The sequence below is a fragment of the Sorex fumeus genome, unplaced genomic scaffold (genome assembly GCF_029834395.1).
Source record: "Sorex fumeus unplaced genomic scaffold, SorFum_2.1 ptg000007l, whole genome shotgun sequence".
In the NCBI taxonomy this organism is placed as follows: Eukaryota; Metazoa; Chordata; class Mammalia; order Eulipotyphla; family Soricidae; genus Sorex; species Sorex fumeus.
The window spans coordinates 46130880-46155064 of NW_026606064.1; the positions used below are offsets into that span (position 1 = coordinate 46130880).

General features: G+C 42.4%; 1 protein-coding gene across 2 annotated transcripts in view; it reads right to left on the reverse strand.

Moving 5' to 3' along the window:
- Nucleotides 1-24185, reverse strand: part of SMYD3 (SET and MYND domain containing 3) — an 853166-nt gene that overhangs the window by 95597 nt on the left and 733384 nt on the right. For both annotated transcript variants that reach the window (XM_056133094.1, XM_056133103.1), the window contains one exon: nt 20341-20515. In XM_056133094.1, coding sequence (XP_055989069.1) covers nt 20341-20515 — 175 coding nt within the window. The remainder of the gene's footprint in view (nt 1-20340; nt 20516-24185) is intronic.

Consider the following 24185-nt stretch of genomic DNA (forward strand, 5'->3'; position numbering starts at 1 on the left):
TATTTATTTTCTTTTTATTTTCTTTAAAATGATTAACAATGGTGTTGATGGTAGAATTTTAGGCATACAATGTTCTAACTCCAAACTACCACCACTGTCTGCATCCCTCCATTAAAGCCAAGGTTCCATCCTACCCCCTAACCTGACTCCTTGACAGATCCATTTTTAAGTTTAATTATACTTGCAATTCAAGGCAGTCTTCAATACTCAAATTTCCCGTGAATACCAGAGAGTGCTCACTTGAAGTACGTGGTAGCGGGGACCGAACCCGGGAACAGCCACTTGCAAGGCAAGCGCCTACCCACCTGGCAAGCTCCCCGTGACGTATTCGATATGCCAAACACAGTAACAACAAAGTCTCCAATGGAGACGTTACTGGGCCCGCTCGAGCAAATTGACGAACAACGGGAGGGCCTTTACCTTTTTTATACTTGCAATACTGTTGGCTCAAGTGACTTAGCTATACCCTGATACCCAACCTCAACATCACATATAAGCCCAAGGCCCTTGACCCTTTAACTTATGTTACTATCTGACTGCATCCTCTTGCTCCCCCTCTCCAGCTCTCTCCTTCCCCAGAATTTCTGTAATTTAGAGCCAACTGTTTATCCACCTTTGATACCACCCATTCTCTATACATATTATTCTATATGCCACACATGAGGGAGAACACCCAGTATTTGTCTTTGTGTTAACTAAATATTTTTAATTAAGGAGATAATTTTAAAGTTAGATTTAATTCCTTAAAGTACTATTTTCTCAACTTCACGTCCATATATATATATATATAGCTTATATATGTATATATGTATAATGTCTGTGTAACTATATATATATATATTAGATAGTTAAAAATACTGACTTAGCAAAAAATATATATTTTTAAAGGGGGGAGGGTGAATCTTTGAGGTATACCATCATACAGCTACCCAAAGAGGTCTAAACAATCTCTGAAATAGCTATCTAAAACAGGTAAGTAAGCCTCATTCGGTCATATTTTTCCATCTATAAGTAAGGTATAAGGAAACATTGCTAAATACCTTCTGAAGTCAACATGCACTCCTTCTGTTGGACTGCCACAGTCAGAAATGGGTTGTGGATGCTGGGACTGCAGAACCCTCCTAGAGTGTGTCACACTGGGCCATCAGGTACAGCAACAACTTATATAACTTTTCTGCCTCTGGTGAGGTTCACCAAGCCTCTTGATCCATCTTTTCCTCCTAAAGCTGCACTTCTTCACAAGCAGTTTGCTTCTATTCTTCTGGTCAGAGTGGGTCTAGAAGCGCTTTCAAAAGCTCTGGAATCTGCTCTTGCAGAGAGTCTACTGGCACCATGACTCAAAACTCTAAGGGTGCCTAGCTGCTACCCTGCGGTGTTACCTCCTCCTAACACAGGAAAAAATCATTTGCTGTGGACACACCTTTGGGTTTTCTTGACCACCTTTGAATATGCTTCTTTCTTCAACGTTTACTAGATGATTCTTGAGTTAAAAAAAGACCATAGGGGAACTAGAGCGATAGTACAATGGGTTGGAAGTTTGCCTTGCACACAGTTGACCTGGGTTAGATTCCAAGCATCCTATATGGTCCTCCAAGCACCGCCAGGAGTAATTCTTGAGTGCAAAGCCAGAAGAAACCCCTGAGTATCGCTGGGTGTGACCCCAAAAGCAAAAAATAAATAAAAAATAAAACTTTTTTTTTTAAAAAAAAAAATAAAGACCACAGGGGGTCAGGGCAAGTACAGCAGACAAGGGTCTTGCCTGGAAAGCACCCAACCCAGGTTCAATCCCTGGCACTGCAATATAGTCCCCTGAGTCCACCAGGAATGATTCCCGAGTGCAGAACCAGGACTAAGCTCTGTGCACCAGTGGGTGTTATGTAGGCAGGCAGGCAGATAGAGAAGACTCCCTTCCAAGGCAATGGCTTTAAAACTCCTGGGAAATAATAATATCTGATTGCCCTGAAGTTGCAAAAGCCAACTGAGGCTTCACCTGGCTCACCTGGCACCAGTAACAGACCCAGAGAAGGCTGGACCCCTACAGGGGTGGCAGACTTCAGCAGAGACAAGAACTACAAGCCAAAGAGTAGAAGGAGACTCACCGAAAACTTCAAAGCTGTCCCTTTGTGAGGATATCTGATCAAACCCCCTCCAGCAGAAAACTTCAAACCAAGGCAACCCCAAGAATATGCATATAAAAAACTGCCTTCAAGGCCATTCAAGGCTTCTCAGTCATTGGGGAAGCCCACACTCTCCCTTGAGTGCATTTCTCTGTCTCTGTCTCTCTGTCTCTTCCTCCCTCTCTCTGTCTCTCTCTCTCTCTCTGTCTCTGTCTCTCTCTCTCTCTTTCTCTGTCTCTCTCTGTCTCTCTGTCTCTGTCTCTCCTCTCCTTCAAAACCTCCAAATAAAATGTTTTACTTCACTGCTTGTGTACTCCTGAAATTCTTTTCTGAGAAGTGAGACAACCCCAAAAACCCTGGGTAAGGCCTGGGACTGACCTTCCTCTCCAGCAAAGAGCAAATCCTCACTCCAACCTGAGTCTGTGGCTCCCCAAGAAATCGGGTCAGCTCCTGTGCTTAGAAGACCAAGTGCACCTCAGGTGTGACCTGACAGCCACCTAGTGGGGCTAGTGGGACTCAGGTCCCTGCTGAGAAAGGGCTCATAGCAGACTTTACCAGCCCTAGTCTTCCCAGCGGGAGCCAGGTGGTGGAGGCTGATGGGGAGAAAGTGACTGTCTTTCTCCTCCCTGCTTCACATAAGTCACCAGTTGGACCCACTGACATCAGGTATGCCCCACTCGCCATATATATATATATATATATATATATATATAACTCCATGGATTTCTAGTCTTGTGTGTTCACCATTAATTGCCCCATCCTCCAAGGTTTGAATAACTTCACCCTGTTCCAATCCCAAGGCTTGTCATGTGGCCAGCATGTCACCATCTCCAGTTGTTTAGGCAGGAGGCAGACAGGAGACTGAAGAGACCAACAAAGCTCATTCAAAAAGACATTTGAAAGCATGACCTAAAGGCTATAGAACTTCTTTTGTCATAGAGTTAGAAGAATGCAGGCTGGGAACTGCCAAAGTGGAGGACTAATTGGAGAAAAATATTCTGGACAAAGTAGAGGAATGAATGCAGCAAGAGAAAAGCGGGGAGGGGAAGCCGCAGAATGAGAATTTTTATGGTTAGGTGTTTTGTTGTCTTTCTTTCTTTCTTTCTTTCTTTCTTTCTTTCTTTCTTTCTTTCTTTCTTTCTTGTGCTCAGGCAGTGTTAGGTTCTGTCACTTGAAACAAAAAAGGATCCTAATGGATTTACATAGCAGGAAGGCAGAGTGGTAGCGATGGATGAGGCACTCAGTCCTCTAAAGCTTCTTAATGGCCCAGATCTCTATAGTAAGAAAAATTAGGTGCAAGCCACTCAAATGCATTTTGTTTTTGGTAAATTCTCACCCAAATTATATATATATGATGCTAAGGCCAGAGTTTGAATCCTAGCTCTGCCGCAGCTCAGGCAAACCCCACGACTCTTATGATGCACTGCCCACTCGAATGAATGGCAGGATGGGCTAACTTCATTACAACAGGCCCAGGAAGACGAGCAAGTTACTTGCTCCATTCTGGGCTCTTAATTAATAATAGCAATTGCTTTTCCATTGGAGAAAGTTGAAAGGTAGAGGAGAGTTCATAAAGTCCTTTCACCTAGTCCTCTGCAAGGATGACACTAACAAATAGCTGGCAGATGCTTTTACGATTGTGGATTCCAATTTATCTTACTTTGGGAGGATATTACTGTGATATTTCCCATTACAAGTGAGATCAGATTTGTTCCTCTTTCATTCTGAAGGGCAGGAGGATGGTGTGATGGGTGTCCTTTGTGCAGGAAGAGCCATTATTATCATCTCTTGGTTCTTTGGAGTGTGGCCACTCTCTCCATTGCCCTTCACTTCCCCCAGATCCCCTGCCCTCTGCCCTATTTGAAAGACACAGGCCAAGGCTCTCTTGCTCCTCCATTTACTACCAGGCTGGCCCACATCCCTTCAAGGGACCCAATAGTAAGAGCACTACATGTCCCCAACACCCCCTTGTCCACAGCCAGCACTTTCTCATGAGCTCAAGAGTTTTGCATTATCCAACCTAAAGAATATTATTTTGTGTGTGGTTCTCTTGAAAACTGGGCACTATCATTTAGGGAACCATTTAATCTCCATCTTTCATTTCTTTCAAGGACCTCTTACTGTTCCTTACAAACACTATCACTATTCTCTGTAAGTGATCAAATTTATGAGGTTTGACAAATCAGTTTTATTTGTGCAATTTAATTGAACATCCATTCATCTATCCTTGGAGAATTTCTGAAAGCTCAGTATAGACTTCACATACACAGAGAAATAGCATGTGAGTATGCCAATTACATTTTTTAAAACTCACAAAACATATACTTCATATAACATTGTTTTAATAAATTCTTCTTCAGACTTTCAAAGCTATATCTATCATTTATCATTTTTCTGTTGATCCCTATTGGGGAAAATGGATTTCTTTCTTATTTTATTTTCCAAGGACTAAAAAAAAAACAGGAAAAAGAGATAGCAGCTATGTAGTTGCAGGGGCAGCCAAGCAAGAGATTGATTCAACAGGAGAGATGCAATGCATCCCAAAAGATTCCCTAGGATTTGATATCCTGCTGCTTAGGGTACTATTTGTTGTAATAAGAAACTGAAGATTTTCTGCCTTGAAGGTCAACGTGTGCAGTGATGGCTCATGAAAGTCAAGTGAAAAAAAAAAAAAGAAAAGAAAAGAAAAGAAAAGAAAAAGTGAGCCACAACAGAAAATGCTTTTATCCTGGAAATTTTTTCGTAAATGAGAAGATGAAAGATTATTTCTCAGACTTTCTATCTTCTTCATACCTACTGGTAAACACAGAAGACAAAATGTTTTCCTCTGCAGGTGACCTAGCTCCAGTGATGAAATGTGACTTTCACTGAGCTCCACAGGAAGGAGAATTTAATGTGAATCAGACAAATACAGCAAAGGGGGAGGAAAAAACAAATTTCCTGTGTCCTGTTCTGGAGCTGCAAGAGTCCAGGTAGATGCAGGTGTGGAAACATCTGTGGTTGGTTCATGGCTAGGGGACCAGGGGGTAAAGAAGAATTGGCGTTCATGCCCCGTGTCAGGATGGAAAGCAAGGTTGGCCTTGGGAAGAATGTGCTGAGCCATAATGAAAGATGTCTTCAGAGGACAGGCACAGACAGGAAAGTGACTGGATCTTAAAAGGCAGACAGAACCTGGAGGATGGATGAAGTGTCAGAGAGAGAAAAAGGAGTCTTGGAGCATCAGCAGACTGGGAGAAAGTCATAGCGGGAAACTTTAGATCTCCTAGGACATTGCCACAGAGGGAGGAATAGGATGTGTTTTTTGTTTGTTTGTTTGTTTGTTTTTCCTCTTCATATTTTCTTAAAGATATAAGTGAGGGAGTTACCCAAGGTGGTAAGCAGTTTTGAGAGATGCTTTTCCAGGCCTGAATTTTTCCGGAAGCCGAAGTGACAGCATGAGTGGCCCTGTTCTGCGAGATCCATACTCTAAGTCTAAGGGCTGCCTAGGGGATTTGGAGGGTGACAAGGAGCAAGATTTGGTGAAAGATAAAAGAAAAGATGAATTAGATGAATATTCTAAATTAGATGAATTAGATGAATATTCTACACATTAATATAGAATAAAGGTTGAGGACAAACAATTACTCTTAGAGGGGTGACTAAGCAGAGGTCAGTAATATGTTCAGACCAGAGGCTGAATCAAACATCAGGGGCCACTCAGGAAATTGACCCACAACACTTTGCTGGTCAGGAAATTTCTTTTCTTCTTTTTTGGTTCTGGGGTCAGAGCCAACAATGGTTTACTCTGGGCTCAGTGTTTAGGGGGCACTTCCTCGAAGGACCTCGAAGGATTAGGATTCCTCGAAGGACCATATTGTGGTGCAGGAAATGAACCAGGGTGAGGTACATGCAAGGCAAGCACCCTACCCACTGTTATCTCTCTGGATCCAAGATAAGGGAACTTCTTACTGAAAGTTTTTCCTCCACTTACCCACATACTTCCTACAAATGTGTGCACATAAATCTGGGATAGCTTTAATGATGCTGTCAAAACAAACAAACAAAAACCAAGTATGTATCCAAAACAACAGCTGAGGGCTAGGCAGTCCAAGGAAGTGGAACATAGTTTTTTTGTCCAATGAACTGAATGGAAGTGGCACATCCAGGGATGCCATATAAAGATGCCATCACTTTAAGGAAAGGCCATTTATGGTCAACATATGGAGGTCTGATCTAGTTCTTATTAGGTTCAGGTTCAGTGGAAGGTGGCAATAATGTAGGATTTGTCCTGATTTGACAGAGAAAAAGTATGTGTTCCCTGGGTCCTGACCTAGGGTTGAAAGGGCTGAAAAGACTGTGGGAATGGCTGACACTGAGCCATGATTATGGGATTTGGGGGCAAAGAGGAGCAGGTATCCTTGCCAGAGGTGAAAATGAATATGAAATTTAAGTGAAAGTGGTGTCCCAGTTATTTCACATCATAGGTTTTATTAGCACTTCCTGACCCACAGAAATGTCACTTCATGTAAGACTGACTATTGTTTTGAGTTTTGGGTCATGCCCAGCAGTGGTCAGGGACCACTCTGGATTCAGCCCTGGGGAGTCACTCCCAGTGGTGCTCTGGTACAAATATAAGATTCTTGCCTATAGAGCATGTGCTCAGCCCATTGAGCTTTCTCCACGGCCCTAAATGTGACATTTTGTATTAACTGGTCTACTGGGTGAGTGTAGGTGGTTCTGGAGAAAATGAAAGAGTTCTAGGTAGATTATCTCACTGTGAGGAAACCACTATTCTGTATATTATTTTATAACAAAGGTAGCTGAAATTTAAGGATTTTATTTAATCCTATAATCAAAAGCTCCCCCCTCCCTGAAATGCAAAACATTGCATCCCCCAATCATTTTCCTCTGGAATATGGCTTCAAGAAAGCTATTTTTTAGGGACCAACTAGTACCCACTTGTACTAGTAACTAGTGTGATCCTGATTCTAATGAGAATATTCAGATTTATCCTAATCAATCCCAGTGACCTGAGCATGTTAGCATTTGGTTAGTTGGCATCTTAGATCTCCCAACTTCAAGGAGAAGGCCTGAGAACAAGAAGTCAGTTAACTCCCAGAAGTTTCAAATTTATTCAAAATGATCACTGTATCACTGTCATCCCATTATTCTTCGATTTACTCAAGCGGGCACCAGTAATGTCTCTACTCGTCCCATCCCTGAGACTTTAGCAGCATCTCCCTCTTACTCGTCTTTAACAATGATTGGAGACTCTTTCAGGGTCAAGGGAATGAAACCTGTTATAGTTACTGGTATTGGCATATCGAATATGCCAACGGAGAGCTTGCCAGGCTCTGCCCAGGCAGGCAGCATACTCTCAGTAGCTTGCCAGGCTCTCCGATATATATATATATATATATATATATATATATATATATATATATCTGTAATTTGTTGTCTACCATCTGACTTCATCAAACATGGTGTGGTAATTATGGAAAATGGGTAGAAATTGTTTTATGATGTGTTGTGCGCCACAAAGTGGCTGTGTGGTCCAGAAAGCAGCCTGGAGCATGATGGCAATTGGGTAGTGGAGGTCAGCTGCCAGGGCTGGGTCCCTTGGGGCAGGGAGGGCTCTCATCCGACCCCCTCTGGGGCACCCCAAGTGAAAACAGCCTGGCACGGAGTCCAGTGGCATGGTTATGGGGGTCTCCTTTTATACTCCAGTCTGGGTGGAGCAGCTGTAGTTCTCGAGGGTGGATGATGAGGAAATTATCTGGTGCTGGTAGGGTGTGGCTTATGCAAAATAACTGCAAGGAAAATAAACCTGTGGACTAATACTTTATAGGAATCGAGGAAAAGGAGATATAGTTGGGCTGGATAAAACTAGCATTAGATGCTATAGCATTCCACAAAATCCATATGTTCACATCCTGCTACTACAGCATCGTTAACAGAACCATTTCTGGCTAAGATAGGAGTTTTACAGATCTCTGGTTTCCTAATGGTTCCTACTGGTGTGAGATGGTATCTCATTGTAATTTTGATTTTCTCTAATGATAAGTGATGCTGAGCATTTTTTCATGTCCCTACTGGTCATCAACCTTTCTTCTTCTGAGAAGTACACGTGCGATGGATGAATAGATGATGAAGATCACACACACCCCCACACACTAGAATACTACACAGCTGAAGAGAGCAATGAAATCATACAATTTGCTGCAACCTGGCTGGAACTGGAAAATGTCACATTCTGTTACAGAAGAAGAAAGCCAGAAGAAGAAAGACAAATGTAAGATGATCTCACTTTTCTGTGGTATATAGAATAACTGGATGAAGAAATGCAATGTAGTAACGGGAGTGGGGGGAATGCCTAGATCACCCTTGACCCTAGAGTTTAGGGAGAAGTACAGAGAAGGGAAGAAATCAAAGAGGGAAGGAAAAAGAAAAAGGGAAGTAACAGTGAATGGGGGTGGAGGCTTCAATTGTACTGGTGATGTGGAAGAGTGATTAACTAAGCTTTGGAAGCTAACTGACTCCTTGTTCTCAATTCTTCGACTTAAGGTTGGGAGATCTAAGATGCCAATCAGCCAAATGCAGACATGTTCAGGTCTCTGGGATTGATTAGGACAAATCCCAATACTCTCTTTAGAACCAGGATCACACTAGTTCTTAGTACTAGTGGGTGCTAGTTGATCACTAAAGGATAACTTTTTCTAGAAGCCACATTCCAGAGGATATTGATTGGGAAATGTGATAACTGTATATCCAAACACAGATTCAAAAACACTGAAAACATGAGATCTAGCTGTAATGACTAGAACTTTGTAATGAACCTATCAAGGTGACAGGTGTGTGTGTGGGGGGGGCACATATGTGGGGAATGGGGAGGGAGCATGGAAACATTAGTGGAGGGAAGTTGACATTGGTGGTAGTATTGGCGATGAAATATTATATGCCTAAACTCAACTATAAATAACTTTACAATCACAGTTCTTTAAATAAATAATTAAATATTTTAAAAACCACAGGTCTTCGACATGTCCAATCACATGCAGATGCTGGGGGTGAGTCTTCATCCCCAATAAGGCCTGTACATTTCTCAGTAGTGTCCAATCATTTTGTGTCCCCCCCTAAAGTTAGAAGAGAAATATCCAAACTGAACTTTGTTACTGAATTTAGTCCATGACGTTACCAGCCTACCTGCTGTTACCCTGAGCTCTGTGAGATTTTGGAGCATTGGTTCAAGTGCCAGAAGTCTCAGAAGTAACAAAGGACAAAAGATTGCAGAGATGCATATCTACCTGTGTCTTTTTTATCTGAGAGTCAGTGTTGTGCCAGTACTATACAGACTGCCTTTGATTTTTCTTCTGGAACCATGACTACAAACTGAGTCTCTCTTATGCAACAAGTGAGTTGAAGCTAGAACCACCCAGCACATCAACAAAAATGCAAACATATAGGCAGCTACCAAGGCAGTTAGGGGCAAAGGGAAGCCAGCAACCTTTTAGAGAAATGGATCAATGAAAGAGTCGTATTTCATTTCTCTGCCATCTCAAAGTGCAGTGGAAGTAATTGATCATAAAGCCCTTTCCCTCTCCCTTCCAAAGTCTCCAGATTATCCAAAACCACAAGTAATTAGGTTTGAACTGAAGTCAAAATTTTGATGAAGAAGTATGCATTTGAACCATAATCACTATCATTTTGTCCTCTCCTTCTCCATCCTCCTCCCCTTCTCCTTCCATTTTTCTCTTTCACCTTCAGTATTTCCTTTTGTTGAATTTCTAGATTCTTAGTGGAGAACCCTATAGAACGAAAGTAAAAGAACTGCCATCAAGAAGGTTATATTAAAAGTGAATGGATTTTCAAAAGAGGCATTGAGTGGCAATCATGTTTGGGACCCATTTCTTACAAATTTTTGTGCTTGGGTTTCAGTTATACAATGATCGAGTACCCGTCCCTCCATTTGTGCCCATTCTCCACCTGCCACAGAGGCAGGGTGTGATGAGGGGGATAGGGGATGGGAGGGATACTGGGATCAGTGGTGGTGGAGAATGGGTATTGATGGAGGGATGGGTACTCGATCATTGAATAACTGAAACTCAAGCACAAAAATTTGTAAGTCTACAACTGTACCTCATGATGTTTCACTAATAAAAATTACAAAAGGAAAAAAATAAATATTAATTCCAAAAAAAAATTTTAAAAAGTGAATGGAACTTGATGAAGACTTTACTCCCCTCTTATGCATGCAACCTCTGCTCTAGTATCAGGGCAAGTGGCTACTTCTAAGAAATCAATTTTAGAGAATTATCAGCAAAGAAAAAGAGGCTCTGGTTAGATAGATCAGATAGGTCAATATTTTACACAAACACACATGAAGCTCAAAATTCATGTATAGGTGTTTGGTGACCAAAGAAGCTTTAATTGAAAATTACAGGGTGGAAAAAAAAACCTATTAAGTGGCAAAGGATTACTCTCCATCTCAGTAAGCAGAGAATAAAACATTGTTTATTCACTGGGTGAAGTAATCCTGTAAACCTCATCATAGAAGATAGATGGCAAACAAGGCAAATCAGCAGAACACTGGATGAAAGACAGAAACATCATCACCCACTCCCTTCCTGAGCACCCCAGTGGGGGCAGAGAACTGACTCTGATTTATTTTTTGGATCCTACTCTGAGTATGGCCCAAGAAGGTACTACATGTGGTGCAATGCCAAGGGCCTGCAGGAGTGAGCATCAATGACAGGTAGACTCATACCTTCACGGAGAGCGATCCAACAACATCTGTGCAAAGCAGAGTGAATGACTGCCCAGGTACTTGACTGCTAATTATGCTCCCAGATATCCCCATGGTGATGTGTACCCCAAGCTCAGCTCACTCTGGGACTAGAACACTCTCATGATTGATGGCAGTTACCCACAAAGAGCAATTGTGTGTCTTCAAAAGAAAAGCCAGCTTGAAAACAGTAGTGGAAGGGACAGCTGGGAGAAAAACTAACATTTTACCAACTTACCTGCCAACACTTCTGAGGAAAATGTTAAAAAAAAATTACTAGTAAATGGAAATAGCTGTGCCTGCTATGTAATTACTGGCAAGCTCTGAGTTAAAAACACCTGGGTGTAAACATGTCATGTACACAAACTACAGCTGCATTTTACCTGCACTCTTTCTACCACTTTAGACTGACATCAAAGCTTGGAAACCTATCTGGGCTGATAACTCTTTCCTGCTTTCCTCTCTGCACATGGCATCTCAGATTTTTTCACTCTGATTGAGCATGGCCTGATCACATCTACCCTGGTGCTTGCTCAAGTCTTCTTCATTCTTCCCCTTCTGTTGCTCTCACAGGTAACTCAAAAAGAAGACTTTCCCAGCATCCCCCAAAAGATTTTCTTGCATTGGACAACAGGATTAATACAAGAAAATCTCACCCTGTAAGAGCAGACGCTAATCATAAAAATTAGAACATATATTTTGTATTTTGGAATGAATTGAGACCAGGTAACATAAAAACCTACCATCTGGTCTCAACTGCTTTGAAAAAAGAGTGACATTTTGGTGGACATGATTTGGTGACAGTTATTCACACTTAAAATCAACATCACTTTTGATACAGCAAATTGGCATATAAAAATCTGTCATATAGATTTACCCTGTAGTTTGGACACCAAGACATGAGTACATGTATATTTACAAGATAAAATATTATGCATCTATTGAAAGGAATGAGGTAGATATCCAGGAACTTATGTGCCCAGAGTCCATATTTTGTTAAAAAGCAGAGAAAGCCTGTTACAGTATAGAGACACGGTACAGAGAGTGATATACATTTTTTCTCTTTGTCTGCTACTGAGAATTCTTGGTTTTTCCATTTTTTTCTTTTTCTCAGTCCACTTATCACTTTACTAGGTACATTGAACAAATCAAGACTGGGACTAAGTAACTTCAAGAAAAGTGAGAGAGAGAGAGAGAGAGAGAGAGAGAGAGAGAGAGAGAGAGAGAGAGAGGAGAAGGAATGGAGAAGAGAAAAAGAAAAAACTTGCATAAGTTTTAAGAGGAAAAGAGCTAAAACAAAAGTAAATATACTTGAGTATGGGAGAATAGCTGAAAAATATTAAAAGAAGGGAAGCTTAAAATATGGTAGACAGGGGCTGGAGTGATAGTGCAATGGGTAGGGCGTTTGCCTTACATGCGGACTGACCCAGGTTCGGTTCCTGGCATCCCATATGATCCCCTGAGCACCGCCAGGAGTAATTCCTGAGTGCAAAGCTAGGAGTAACCCCTGTGCATCGCCAGGTGTGACCCAAATGCTATATATATATATATATATATATATATATATATATATATATATATTAGACAATTGAATCCTCTTTCAAAAGTAATCCCCTCAAAAGCCAAAAAGACAGGCATGTGTGGCATTAGGGGCTGGCTGTGGTCCCAGGAGGACCATTCTCCTCCACAGGTACCAGTGAATCCTACCCATGAAGAGCACAACAGCTCCACTTTGGTTGATAGGTATCATTTCTTCACCTTGCCATAACTCACCATAAACATACAAAGACATCCTAACATAGGCTCCTAACCACACAAAAAGAAGCAAAAAACAACTCCAAACTGCAAAGCTCTTAATGGTAAAGCAACACAGAAACCCACTAGGTTAGTGAGTGAAGACACTAGCCCAGTTGACTCTGCCAGTAATAAGGTAAGGTAAGGTAAGGTAAAGGCCCTCCCGTTGATCGTCGATTTGCTCGAGCGGGCCCAGTAACATCTCCATTTGGAGACTTTATTGTTACTGTGTCTGGCATATCGAATACTCTAGGTAGCTTGCCAGGCTCTCCGAGAGGGGTGGAGGAATCGAACTCGGGTTGGCCATCTTGGCCGCTTGTAAGGCGAACGCCCTACCCGCTGTGCTATCGCTCCAGCCCATGAGCTGTATAACTTCTCTGATAAGGAATTTAGAATGGAACTGTTAAAGGATGAAAAAGGAGCTCAACAACAACAACAACAACAACAACAATAAAATGGAATGCACTGCCAATAAAATACAAGATAAAATGAGAATAGAAATGAGGAAAATACAAGCAGAAATGACAGATCTGAAAAACCTGGTAGGTGAAACGAAAACTCAGTGGTAGGTCTCAGCAACAGAGTAACAGCTGTTGAGAATACCATCAGTGAGCTCCAAGATGAAGTGCATAAAAATCACCCTCCAAACAACAGCAGACGATGCAAAAGAGCCTTAAAAGAAATTAACAGATATCAAAAGAACATCAGAATGAAGACAAGAGGAACAACATAAAAATAACTGGGGTGTCAAACCCCATCAAAAAATGGGGTGAGGAAATGAACAGAAACTTTCGCAAAGAAGAAATCCGAATGGCAAAAAGGCACATGAGAAAATGCTCTACATCACTAATCATCAGACAAATGCAGATCAAAACAACAATGAGATATCATTTCACACCACAGAGACTGGCCCACATCCACAAGAACAAAAGCAACCAGTGCTGGCGCAGATGTGGTGAGAAAGGGACCCTCCTTCACTGCTGGTGGGAATGCCGACTGGTCCAACCCTTTTGGAAAACAGTACGGATGATTCTCAAAAAATTAGAATTTGATCTCCCATTTGACCCAGCAATACCACTCCTGGGAATATATCCCAGAGAGGCAAAAAAAGTATAGTCGAAGTGACATCTGCAATTATTTGTTCATTGCAGCACTCTTTACAATAGCCAGAATCTGGAAAAAACCTGAGTGCCCGAGAACAGATGACTGGTTAAAGAAACTTTGGTACATTTACACAATGGAGTACTATGTAGCTGTTAGAAAAGATGAAGTCATGAAATTTACATACAAGTGGTACTACATGGAAAGTATCATGTTAAGCGAAATGAGTCAGAAAGAGCGGGATAGACACAGAATGATTGCATTCACCTGGGGAACATAAAGCAACAAAATGGGAGACTAACACCCAGGAGTGGCTGAGATTAGTACCAGGAATTTTGCTCCATGACTTGGAGGCCAGCCACGTGTGCTAGGGGAAAAGGAAGCTCAGATAGAGAAGACATCACCAAATAAAGGGTGTTGTGAGGATCCTCCCAGGGTGGGAGAGGCATGCTGAAAGTAGACTATGGACCAAACATGATTGCCACTCAATGCCTCTCTTGCAAAACACAGGACTCAAAAGAAGAGAGAGAGAGAACAAGGGGGAATGCCCTACCACAGAGGCAGGGTGGGATGGAGGGAATGAGGGGTGGGAGGGATGCTGGGACCCGTGGTGGTGGAGGATGGGCACTGGTGGAGGGATGGGTATTTGATCATTGTATAACTGAAACCCAAGCACAAAAATTTGTAAGTCTATAACTGTACCTCATGGTGTTTCACTAATAAAAAAATTTTAAAAAATAATAATTGGGGTGTCAGAGGATAGGAAGAAAACCCTGATGAAGAAGCAATTGACAAAGCCATAATTTATGAGAAATTCCAAGAGCTGAAGAGTGCACGCACCCAGATCCAGGAGGCCTAAAGGGTACCAGCTAAAAGAAATCCAAATAAAAATACTACAAGACACATTCTACTCAGACTGAGTAAAATCATAGAGATAGAATACTGAAAGTAAGAACAAAGAAGGAGATTGCTTATAAAGGAGCATCCTTAAGATTCATGGCAGACTTATCAGATAAACTCTGTGGGACTGAAGACAGTGGTGGGATATAGCAGAAAAACCTCTGAAATGAACAAATCACCAAGAATACATTACCTAGCCAGACTCTCATTTGTATTTGAAGGAACAATACAATGCTTCACAGATAAATACTCAGAAACTTCATAGACTCAAAACGTCGGTTACAAGAACTAAATGGGCTATTTTAATATAAGACAAGCCTCACAATGACACCAAACTCCTACAGAAAAATGTCACAAAAACACATCACAATAATCTTTCTCAATGTCAGTGGATTAAATGCACTAATCAAGAGGCAGAATGCATTAGGAAATTGAACTGTAAACTCTGCTGCTTGCAAGAAACACATTTGAACAGTCAAAGCACACAGAGACACAAAATCAAAGAGTGAAAAATGATTCTTCAAGAAAAGAACCCCCTCAAAAAAACAGGGATGGCCATAATATTATCAGAAAACATAGACTGCAGACTGAAGAAGGTTACAAGAGATAGTGAATATTATTAATGATCAAGGATCTGTACACGAGGAAGAACTCACACACCTAAATGTATATGCACTAAATGAGGAACCAGACAAATACTTAAAACAGCTGTTAATAGACTTGAAGAAAGACATTGATAGCGACAAAATAGAGAATTCAACACTGCTTTGTCACCTCTCAGTAGAACAACTAGACTAAAGCTCAGCAAGGAAATACTTATTTGATATAATAAATGGCTTATCTAGGGACATCACCACACTCTGTAATATTCTCTTCAATGTGAAAATGTTTCCTTGTGGCTTCAGAGTATTCTATTTTGTATATATACTGCATTTTGATAATCTATTCATCTATCACTGGACATCAAGTTATTTCCATATTTTAGCTATTGTACTGAGTATAACAATGAATATTGGTATATAATGTCCTTTCGAGAGAGTGTTTTTATGTCCTGCAGGTAAATGGGAACTGGATGATATGTTGAGTGAAGTAACCCTGAAGAAGGACAAACACAGAATGATCTCACTTATTTGTAGTATATAGAATACTGGATGAGGAAATGTACTGTAGTAAAACTCAATCAAACCTACCCCCAGTATTTAGAGAAGAGAAAGACAGAGAAGGAAAGAAATATAGAGGGAAGAAGAGAATGGAATGTAGAAGAGGCATCAGGGATTTAGTTATACTGGTAATATAGGTGAGTGCATCACCATATATCCCAAACACACAGTCAACAAAAACTGAGATCTAAGCTGAAACCATGACAGTTTGTAATGTGTCTGTCAAGTTAACATGCAGGGATAGAATCAGGGGTGAGGTGAGGAGGGAATATGGGAACACTGGTGAAGGGAAGTTGACACTGGTGATGGGGTTGGTATTGAAATATTATATGCCTGAAACTCAACAATCAATAACTTTGTAAATCACAGTTCTTCAATTAAAAAATAGAAAAATAGCAAAATTCTTTCTATGTTCTGAAATATCACATTGCATACTTACTAGCTTTTGGAACCTGATTCATCATACAGATAAGATTTTTCTAAGTTTGTTTTGGTTTCATTTTGGGGTCATACTGGGCAGTGCTCAGGACTTACTCCTGGTACTGTGATCAGGGGTCATTCCTGGTGATGTTTGGTGACCATAATTGGTGCCCAGATGAAATCTGGATCAGTCACATCTAAGGCAAGTACCTGACCCCCTTACTATCTCTGTGGCCCAAAATTAAAATTTTGAATAAAGTTTACAAAATACCTTCCTATTACTTTCATTCTGTGTAGTGTTTAGGGATATATATATGTATAATTTTTATATACACAAACCCTCACAGAAACATGACCTGATGCAAAAGATTATATATTTCCTTGTACATAACTCAATGTTGAAATAACTCAAGGTTGAAATAACTCAAGGTTGAAATAACTCAACCTGTTTGATGAAACATAAAGCACTTGACATTATGTTGTGTCACAGAAAGAATTTTCACTGAGTATTAAAAAAATGACAGTGGAGCAACAAGGGAGCTTAGGAAAATGTAATTATTTGGATGAAGATAGAATATGAACATTTTATCTTGTGGGATCAGCAGGTAAAATTAAGCCAAGGTGGGAAATGACAAAATCATGACTGGAGAGCTGGCCTGCATCTAGATGCTACAAACGTTGTTGAACTGCCTTTGCAGATGGCTGGGTAAGTCATCTCCCAGAATATCATGCCTAGCCACCTAACTTCCAGCGTCCTTGGTGAAAGGTGAGCAAAAAGCCCACTCAGAGCATTTGCAAAGATGACTAGATGGGACAGTGCTGACAGTTGGATCACAGTGAAAGTTGAAAACCCAAGGTACACTGAAGAAGAGAAAACCACCTCTACCTCCACACTGAAGAAGAGATAACCACCTCTATTTCCACTTAGGTTCCTGCTCTCTCCAAACTCATTTGTTCCATATTTTCATTTTTGACTGAGTGAAAGGGTATTTTTGTTTGTGTGTGTGTGAGTGTGTGTTTGTTTCTTTTTAACAAAGTTTGCCAACACTCATCTCTTTTTATTGTTTGTTTGGGGGTCACACCTGGCTCTACACTCAGGGATCACTTCTCGAGGGCCAGGGGGACCTAGCTCTGGGATGCTGGGATCAAACCTCAGTCAGTCACATGCAAGGCAAATACCCTACCAGCATCCATTCCTTTTGTTTGTCTGAATTTTGTGAAGTTTGGGTATTTGAAGAGCTTTCCTCTACTACCCCTTTAAAAGTCAAAGGTTTGGAGCTCATTTAATGGAATGCTGCAGATGGGGTTTCTTGAACATAAGGCAGAGAAACCAAAGGAGTCTTGGAATTTGTCACCAGGAACAAAAACAGACTGTACATTTATGAGAGACTGTGTCCTGCCAACCACCAGGAAAGTTAAACCCAGTGCACTCCAAATAATGTGATGGACTACACACTGCAGGCAACAAAGATCTCATTGTTGGACTCAAGTTTAAGTCAATGAGACCGAAGTTAATTGCATGGTAAGAATGTGTGTCTTTCAGAGAGGCTTTGGGAGGCAATGAGGTACAGGGGTAAAGGTAAAAGGTAAAGGCCCTCCCGTTGATCATCGATTTGCTCGAGTGGGCCCAGTAACGTCTCCATTGGAGACTTTGTTGTTACTGTGTCTGGCATATCGAATACTCTCGGTAGCTTGCCGGGCTCTCCAAGAGGGGTGGAGGAATCGAACTCGGGTCGGCCATGTTGGCCGCTTGTAAGGCGAACGCCCTATCCGCTGTGCTATCGCTCCAGCAGGGGAAAGGTTCAAAAATACATGCAATGGCTGGAGTGATAGCACAGCGGGTAGGGCATTTGCCTTGCACTCGGCCGACCTGGATTCAATTCCCAGCATCCCATATGGTTCCCCGAGCACTGCCAGGAGTAATTCCTGAGTGCATGAGCCAGGAGTAGCCCCTGTGCATCGCCGGGTGTGACCCAAAAAGCCAAGCAAAATCTGGGCACAGAATGGCCAGGAGGGCCAACTGGATACCAACAGGAAAGGGAGGATCAGGCAGGAGGGGTCAGTGCATGGCCAGGGGCAATGAGCAGCTGGGGTCTTGAGGAAGAACAGTTTCAGTCTGCATCTTCCTGCTGGCTTCTTTCCATTTACCCAAAAGCCTGTGGGCTGCCTTCCTGAGCCTGGGAGTCCAGAGGGGTTACAACAATTGTCCCTGAACTGCCTTGCATTGCGCCATGGAATTCTCAGAGAATGAAGCTTTATCTCTTTTGTTCCATTCATATTTTCTGAGAACCCACAAGACTCATCATATCGAACAGACACTACATGCTATGGGAAAGTTTAGAGTCTCAGCCCTCAAGGCAATCTCTCCTAAGTTTGATTAAAGCTGACTCACAGTCTGGACTGCAAAGCTGTTCAACCACAAGACAGTGGAAGAAACAAGTACAGGAGTTCTGCAAATATCCTCCGGGTCACCCTGGTGCCATGGTTGGCAGATGGGCCTCAGGCATCACTGGGCCAAGGGGATGCAAATTCCTCTCTGCCTGTACCACTCTCCTGGGTGTTGGCCTTTCTTTCTGACACAGTGTTAATTTAGGCGCCTGAACTGATCCTATATCCCAGACTTGTTGACTTGCTTCTGCTTCACCATGTTGATTCTAGGAATTTGTTCTCTTGTTCTCTCTTTAAGGTTTTCACTGGGAGTACTGGTGGGATACAGGTTAGTAGCCTCAACTCTGTTTCTCTCTGCTCCCTGGAACAGAACCACTCCCTTGCCTGTAGTCCCATGTGGTACAGGTCTAGACTTGGATTCCTCCTCTGCCTGCCCCAGGGGCTGAGGGGGAGGAGGCTAGATCAGATTTGCAAAATTTTCAGAGCTAGAAAACTCAGTTTCTGCCCAGAATAGTGTTCTGGTCTTCCAGGGGCATTGGGGGAAACCTTTCCAGTAGTGAAAGACCTTGCTCCACATTGGAGACAGATCTTTCAACCTCAAACGGTGGAGTGTGCCTTGGACCAAAGTGTGTCAACTCCCACGGTTCTTAGATCACTGCAAATCAGGATCCTATACCAACCTGCACCAAACTCCCAGCCTTGACTTCAACACTGTCCTCTTTCACAAAGCTCCTCTGAGGTTATAAGAATATCTAGGGGCAAAACATCCTGTCGTCTCAGGTCACTCTAGTCACAAAAGAAATTAATTACCAATAATTCTTTGGCCTAACTCCACAGCATGTCTAAGCACCTGCCTGGGTCACTAGGAGGTTCTGAGGGCACATTACTCAAGTAAAGGTACCCTGGCAATGCTAAAGCCCTCAGTTCCTCTGCCAGACTATGTGCCCCACAATAAATGTCACTGTAGCACTGTCGTCCCGTTGTTCATCAACTTTCTCGAGTGGGCCTCAGTAGCGTCTCCATTGTGAGACTTGTTGTTACTGTTTTTGGCATATCAAATACGCCATGGGGAGCTTGCCAGGCTCTACCATGTGGGTAGAGCCACAACAACATCCTCACCAATATCAGCAACAGGGGTGAATGCCTCAGTTTCCCCTCTTGACACAGGCCTGTCCCTCCTCCTCTCCTGCTCCCCGTAGGACTCTACACTGGCCTCAGAGAGGCAGCACTGTTCTCACTGGTGGGGCGGGCAGGGAGGCAGTCTCACACCTGTCTTTGCACACCTTCGCTTGTAGACTCTACAAATGATGACGAACATTTACAAGTGACAACTGAACATTTACAAATGACAACTGACAAATGAAGGAGGCAAGGCATAAGTCAAACAAGGTTGGGTTTGATACACTGATTAAGAAGCACTATTGGGGGCTGGAGCGATAGTACAGCAGGTAGGGCATTTCCCTTGCACTGGGCTGACCCAGATTCAATTCCCAGCATCCCATATTGTCCCCTCAGCACCGCCAGGAATAATTCCTGAGTGCAAAGCCAGGAGTAACTCCTGTGCATTTGCGGATGTGACCCAAAAAGCAAAAATAAAATAAAAAAGCACTGTAACATTCAATATAAAGCAGGATTCAGTTTCTGTCTCCAGGCCAAGGGAAAAGGCAGCCTTTCTGTTGGTCCCTCGGCAAGGACTCACCTGTATGGTTCCATAGTTCGAACACCATAGATCAGGGCCTCTTCCAGCATGCCCAGATTGATGCACGCATCCATGGCACAGTCGAGCACCTTCAGCTGGTAGATGTTGGTATCAGGAAGCCTCTCCGAGTTGCTGCTTATGATCTCCTGGCACATAGCCAGAACTTGTTCCCACTCTGTTATTAACCTTAGTTAAGGACTCATTGTTTTCATCAAGAAAAAACAAAAGTAAAATGAGATTCTTTAAAAGGCTGGAGAGTTCCCCAAGCACAGGAGGGAAGGAGGCGCTTATTATTTTACACAGATGAGCTGCCTGAAAACACACTTGAGAAACAAAAACATGTAAGTGGTATCTCGCAGTGAATTCTGTTTCCATCAACAAGGCTGCATTTGGAGGATTAAGATATCCAGAAAACCATTCTTTTCTTCACACTCCTCTCTGCACTCTTTCAGTCTAGTCTCGGAGTGAAAGTGGCTGCTTCTTCAATGAAAACTTAGCTTGGTTTCATATTATTTATTCTACTAACTACTGCCGCAGATATGATCTAATCTGAAATTAAGCTGCAGAGAGATTTCTTTTTGAAAAGAAGGTCCTCTTTCCTGCTTCTAGGTCATGCTCTGAGGCATGTAGGTTAGAATTCATAAGCAGATATGAGGCATGTAGGACAGAACTCACAGAAAGATATGAGGGGAACAAAACCATTTCCACTAAACCTCAAACTTAGATGTTGTTTTCAAGCCAAATTATTATAAAGCAAAAGTGATTCAAGCTTACACTAAGCCAAATAAAATTATTTATTATACCAAATAAAATAATTTTTATTTAACTTTTCCCTCTAATATAATATTAATAGTACATTTTACGCAGAGCTTGGCAAGCTACCCATGGCATATTCCCAATATGCCAAAACAGTAACAACAACGGGTCTCGTTCTCCTGACCCTGAAAGAGCCTCCAGTACCTTTGGGAAAGACGAGTGAAGAGACGTTGCTAAAATCTCAGGGCTGGGATGAATAGAGATGCTACTGGCGCCCGCTCAAGTAAATTGATGAACAACGGGATGACAGTGATTATGACAGTGATATTTTCTGCCACTGCAGGTAGGGAGAAATTATGTTTTGGAAAGAAGCTGGAAAATGCCCCAGATCCCCTTTGGGTGGTACTGACTCTCTGATGAACTGAACCCATTATCTACTTTCATGATGTTTTGTGTCGCTGAGGTTTGTGTGTGTGCCTGTTCTGTTTTGTTTGGGGGCCATGTCCAGCAGTGCTCAAGGTTTACTCCTGGCTCTGTACTCAGGGTTCACTCCTGGCGGGGCTCAGAGAAAATGATATGTGATGATGTGTATCAAGGATCAAATCCAGATCAGCTGCGCGCAAAGCAAGTTCTCTACCTGCTGTACTACTGCTCCAGCCCCATGTCACTGAGTTTTTTTAACTGCCATAGCTGGTGAGAAGACTGAACACCAGATGTGTGGTGTTAGGAATATGACTGGAACTCCTATGACAGGGATTTCCTGGAAGCACCAGCTGAAGGTGAGTGTACAGACATCAGGGGTCTTGAGCCCGTCACCCCTTCCACTTCCACCCTGTGATGCTGATGAAGAGTTAGAGACCAAGACGAATGCTTGTCCCTGTGTCACCACTCCCACCTGTAATTCAGTCTGAGCAGCATCACGTTCATCTGCTTTCAAATGGGGATGGAGGATTTTGGATGTAGCAGACATTGGCACTGCCTTTGACTATGGGGTTGGATTTAAGCTAGTTCTATCATTTGTCAGATATTTGAAGTCGGAGGAAGTCCTCTGAGCACTTTAAGGTCAACAGGTTGGGCAGGTGGGGGTGGGGGGATAGGGAAGGCTTAAAATCACTGTAAGAATTAAATGGCAGTGTATGTAAAACTTCAAAAGTTCTTCATTTTTTAGGGCTGGAGAGATAATACAGTGGGCAGGGCATCCACCTTGCATGCTGATAACCTGGTTTAGTGCCAGACCCCACATAGGTTCCCCTGAACACCTCCAGGAATGTTCCCTAAACACAGCAGGGTGTGATATGGGAGGGGGCGGGGGGGGGGGGGAAGCAAACACAAAAAGTTCTTTATGTGTTCCTTTACAAGCTTTAAAGAGTTCTGAATGTCAGGCACACCATGGGAAATATAGTGACATTCTCAAAACACACATTACACTAATATCACTGCTCTCCTCCTTCCTGACCTGCCCTGCCTTCTGGGTATGACTAGGCATAAGACAAACCAGTGGGTGGAGTCTGATGAAGCTTCTTCCGCTCCGCCTACATTTCCTAGCACTCTCCCACAGTCCGGAGCTCCCTGCTTCTACACCCTGTGCCTTCAAACCCCAACACAAAGCCCTCCTTATCCAGGCCCTAAGAGCAAGCCCTGCCCTAAACAGCGAGTCCTCCATGCACTCCTTTGCTCCTTTAGCTTAGCCTCTTCCCTCCATCAGCACAGCTGACCTCCTCTAGCCTCCATAATCTGAGGGCACTGCTTTCCAAGACATAATGAAACACATATATGAAACCAATCAAACCATTTGTGAGTGGGGACTAAGACCATTACTAAAAGCTTCACAAGAAGTTTTTCTTTCCACGGTAATGCCTTATCCCAAAGTCATGGCTTCCTTGCTTAGAATTTTAAGCACTGGGGGGCCAGTCCCCCTAGCAGCTCCAGGAGTAATTCCTGAGTGCAGAGCCCTGAGCATCACTGGGTGTGACCCAAAAAGAAAAAAAAATTAAGCACTGTAAGGCATAGCTGAAAGCCTTTATGCCACATTTCCTGTCCATAACACTCTGTAGTTTTAGGATGAGCCCTGTCTCAGAGGAGGTGACTCTGATCCTACATTTATTGAAAGAAAGTGAGTTGGTGTTTTCTTTTGTATTCATCTGACATGGATGTTTAAAGTTTGCTGCATGTATCCCCTAGAGGTTGGGGAAAGCAGTATCTGTGGCAATGCACTGATTTTCTAACAGATTGCCAAGCTAACCTCTGTGACTTTTCATTTCTGGATTAGATATTTGATGAACTGTCAAGAGGAATGACTGTCTTTTACACAGTGCAATATAGTTCAGTGGCAAGATTTTGCACCTCATTTTAACATCATGTTGCTTGGCCTCCTTATTTATTTGCCTCTTTATTTATATAGGCTCCACCTCATTGGAAGAGGTTTGAGGTGACAGGCCTTAAAAGTAAGAACCAAATGTGCTACTCTGCAGGCAAGGAAAGGAATACAGCTACTTTTTCCGCCAGCAAGCTAGAAGGAACTGCATGCCAACTTTCCTTTGCAACACTGGCAACCAACTCCTGGCAAACAAGGCAAACCTTTTCTGTAAAACATCCCAGTGAGAAAAGAAAAAAGTAAAATAATTTTAACTGGGAGGCTTTCCCCGCAGCTAATGAGGATATGTATTTGCTCACAATTTTAGTTGCTGGCATTTGCTCTGTGTTTATGAAAGTCATTTTGTTCCAAAGGAGGCATGGCATTCTAGAGCAAAGTAGGAACAGAGCCCACCCAAAGAGAAAAGGAGTTGATGGACTGAACAGACACCTTACCCTGAAGACTTAGTATTTAATATCAATATATGTAATATATCATAATGTAATGCTCTATTTATTAATTTATAATGTAATAAAATACTAACCTAAAGAGGGTTAGGGGAAAGAGAAGAGGAGCCAGGAAATCTACTTGAGAACTAATCAACTCCTTGCAACTCAAGGATGTGGGGACCACAGGGTACTTCTCAACTACCCACATTACTCTACTGTTTCAGTTCATCTCATACATTGTCTACCCCCCAGGTATGGCTTTTAGGGTATTGCCAGGCCCCTCCCTC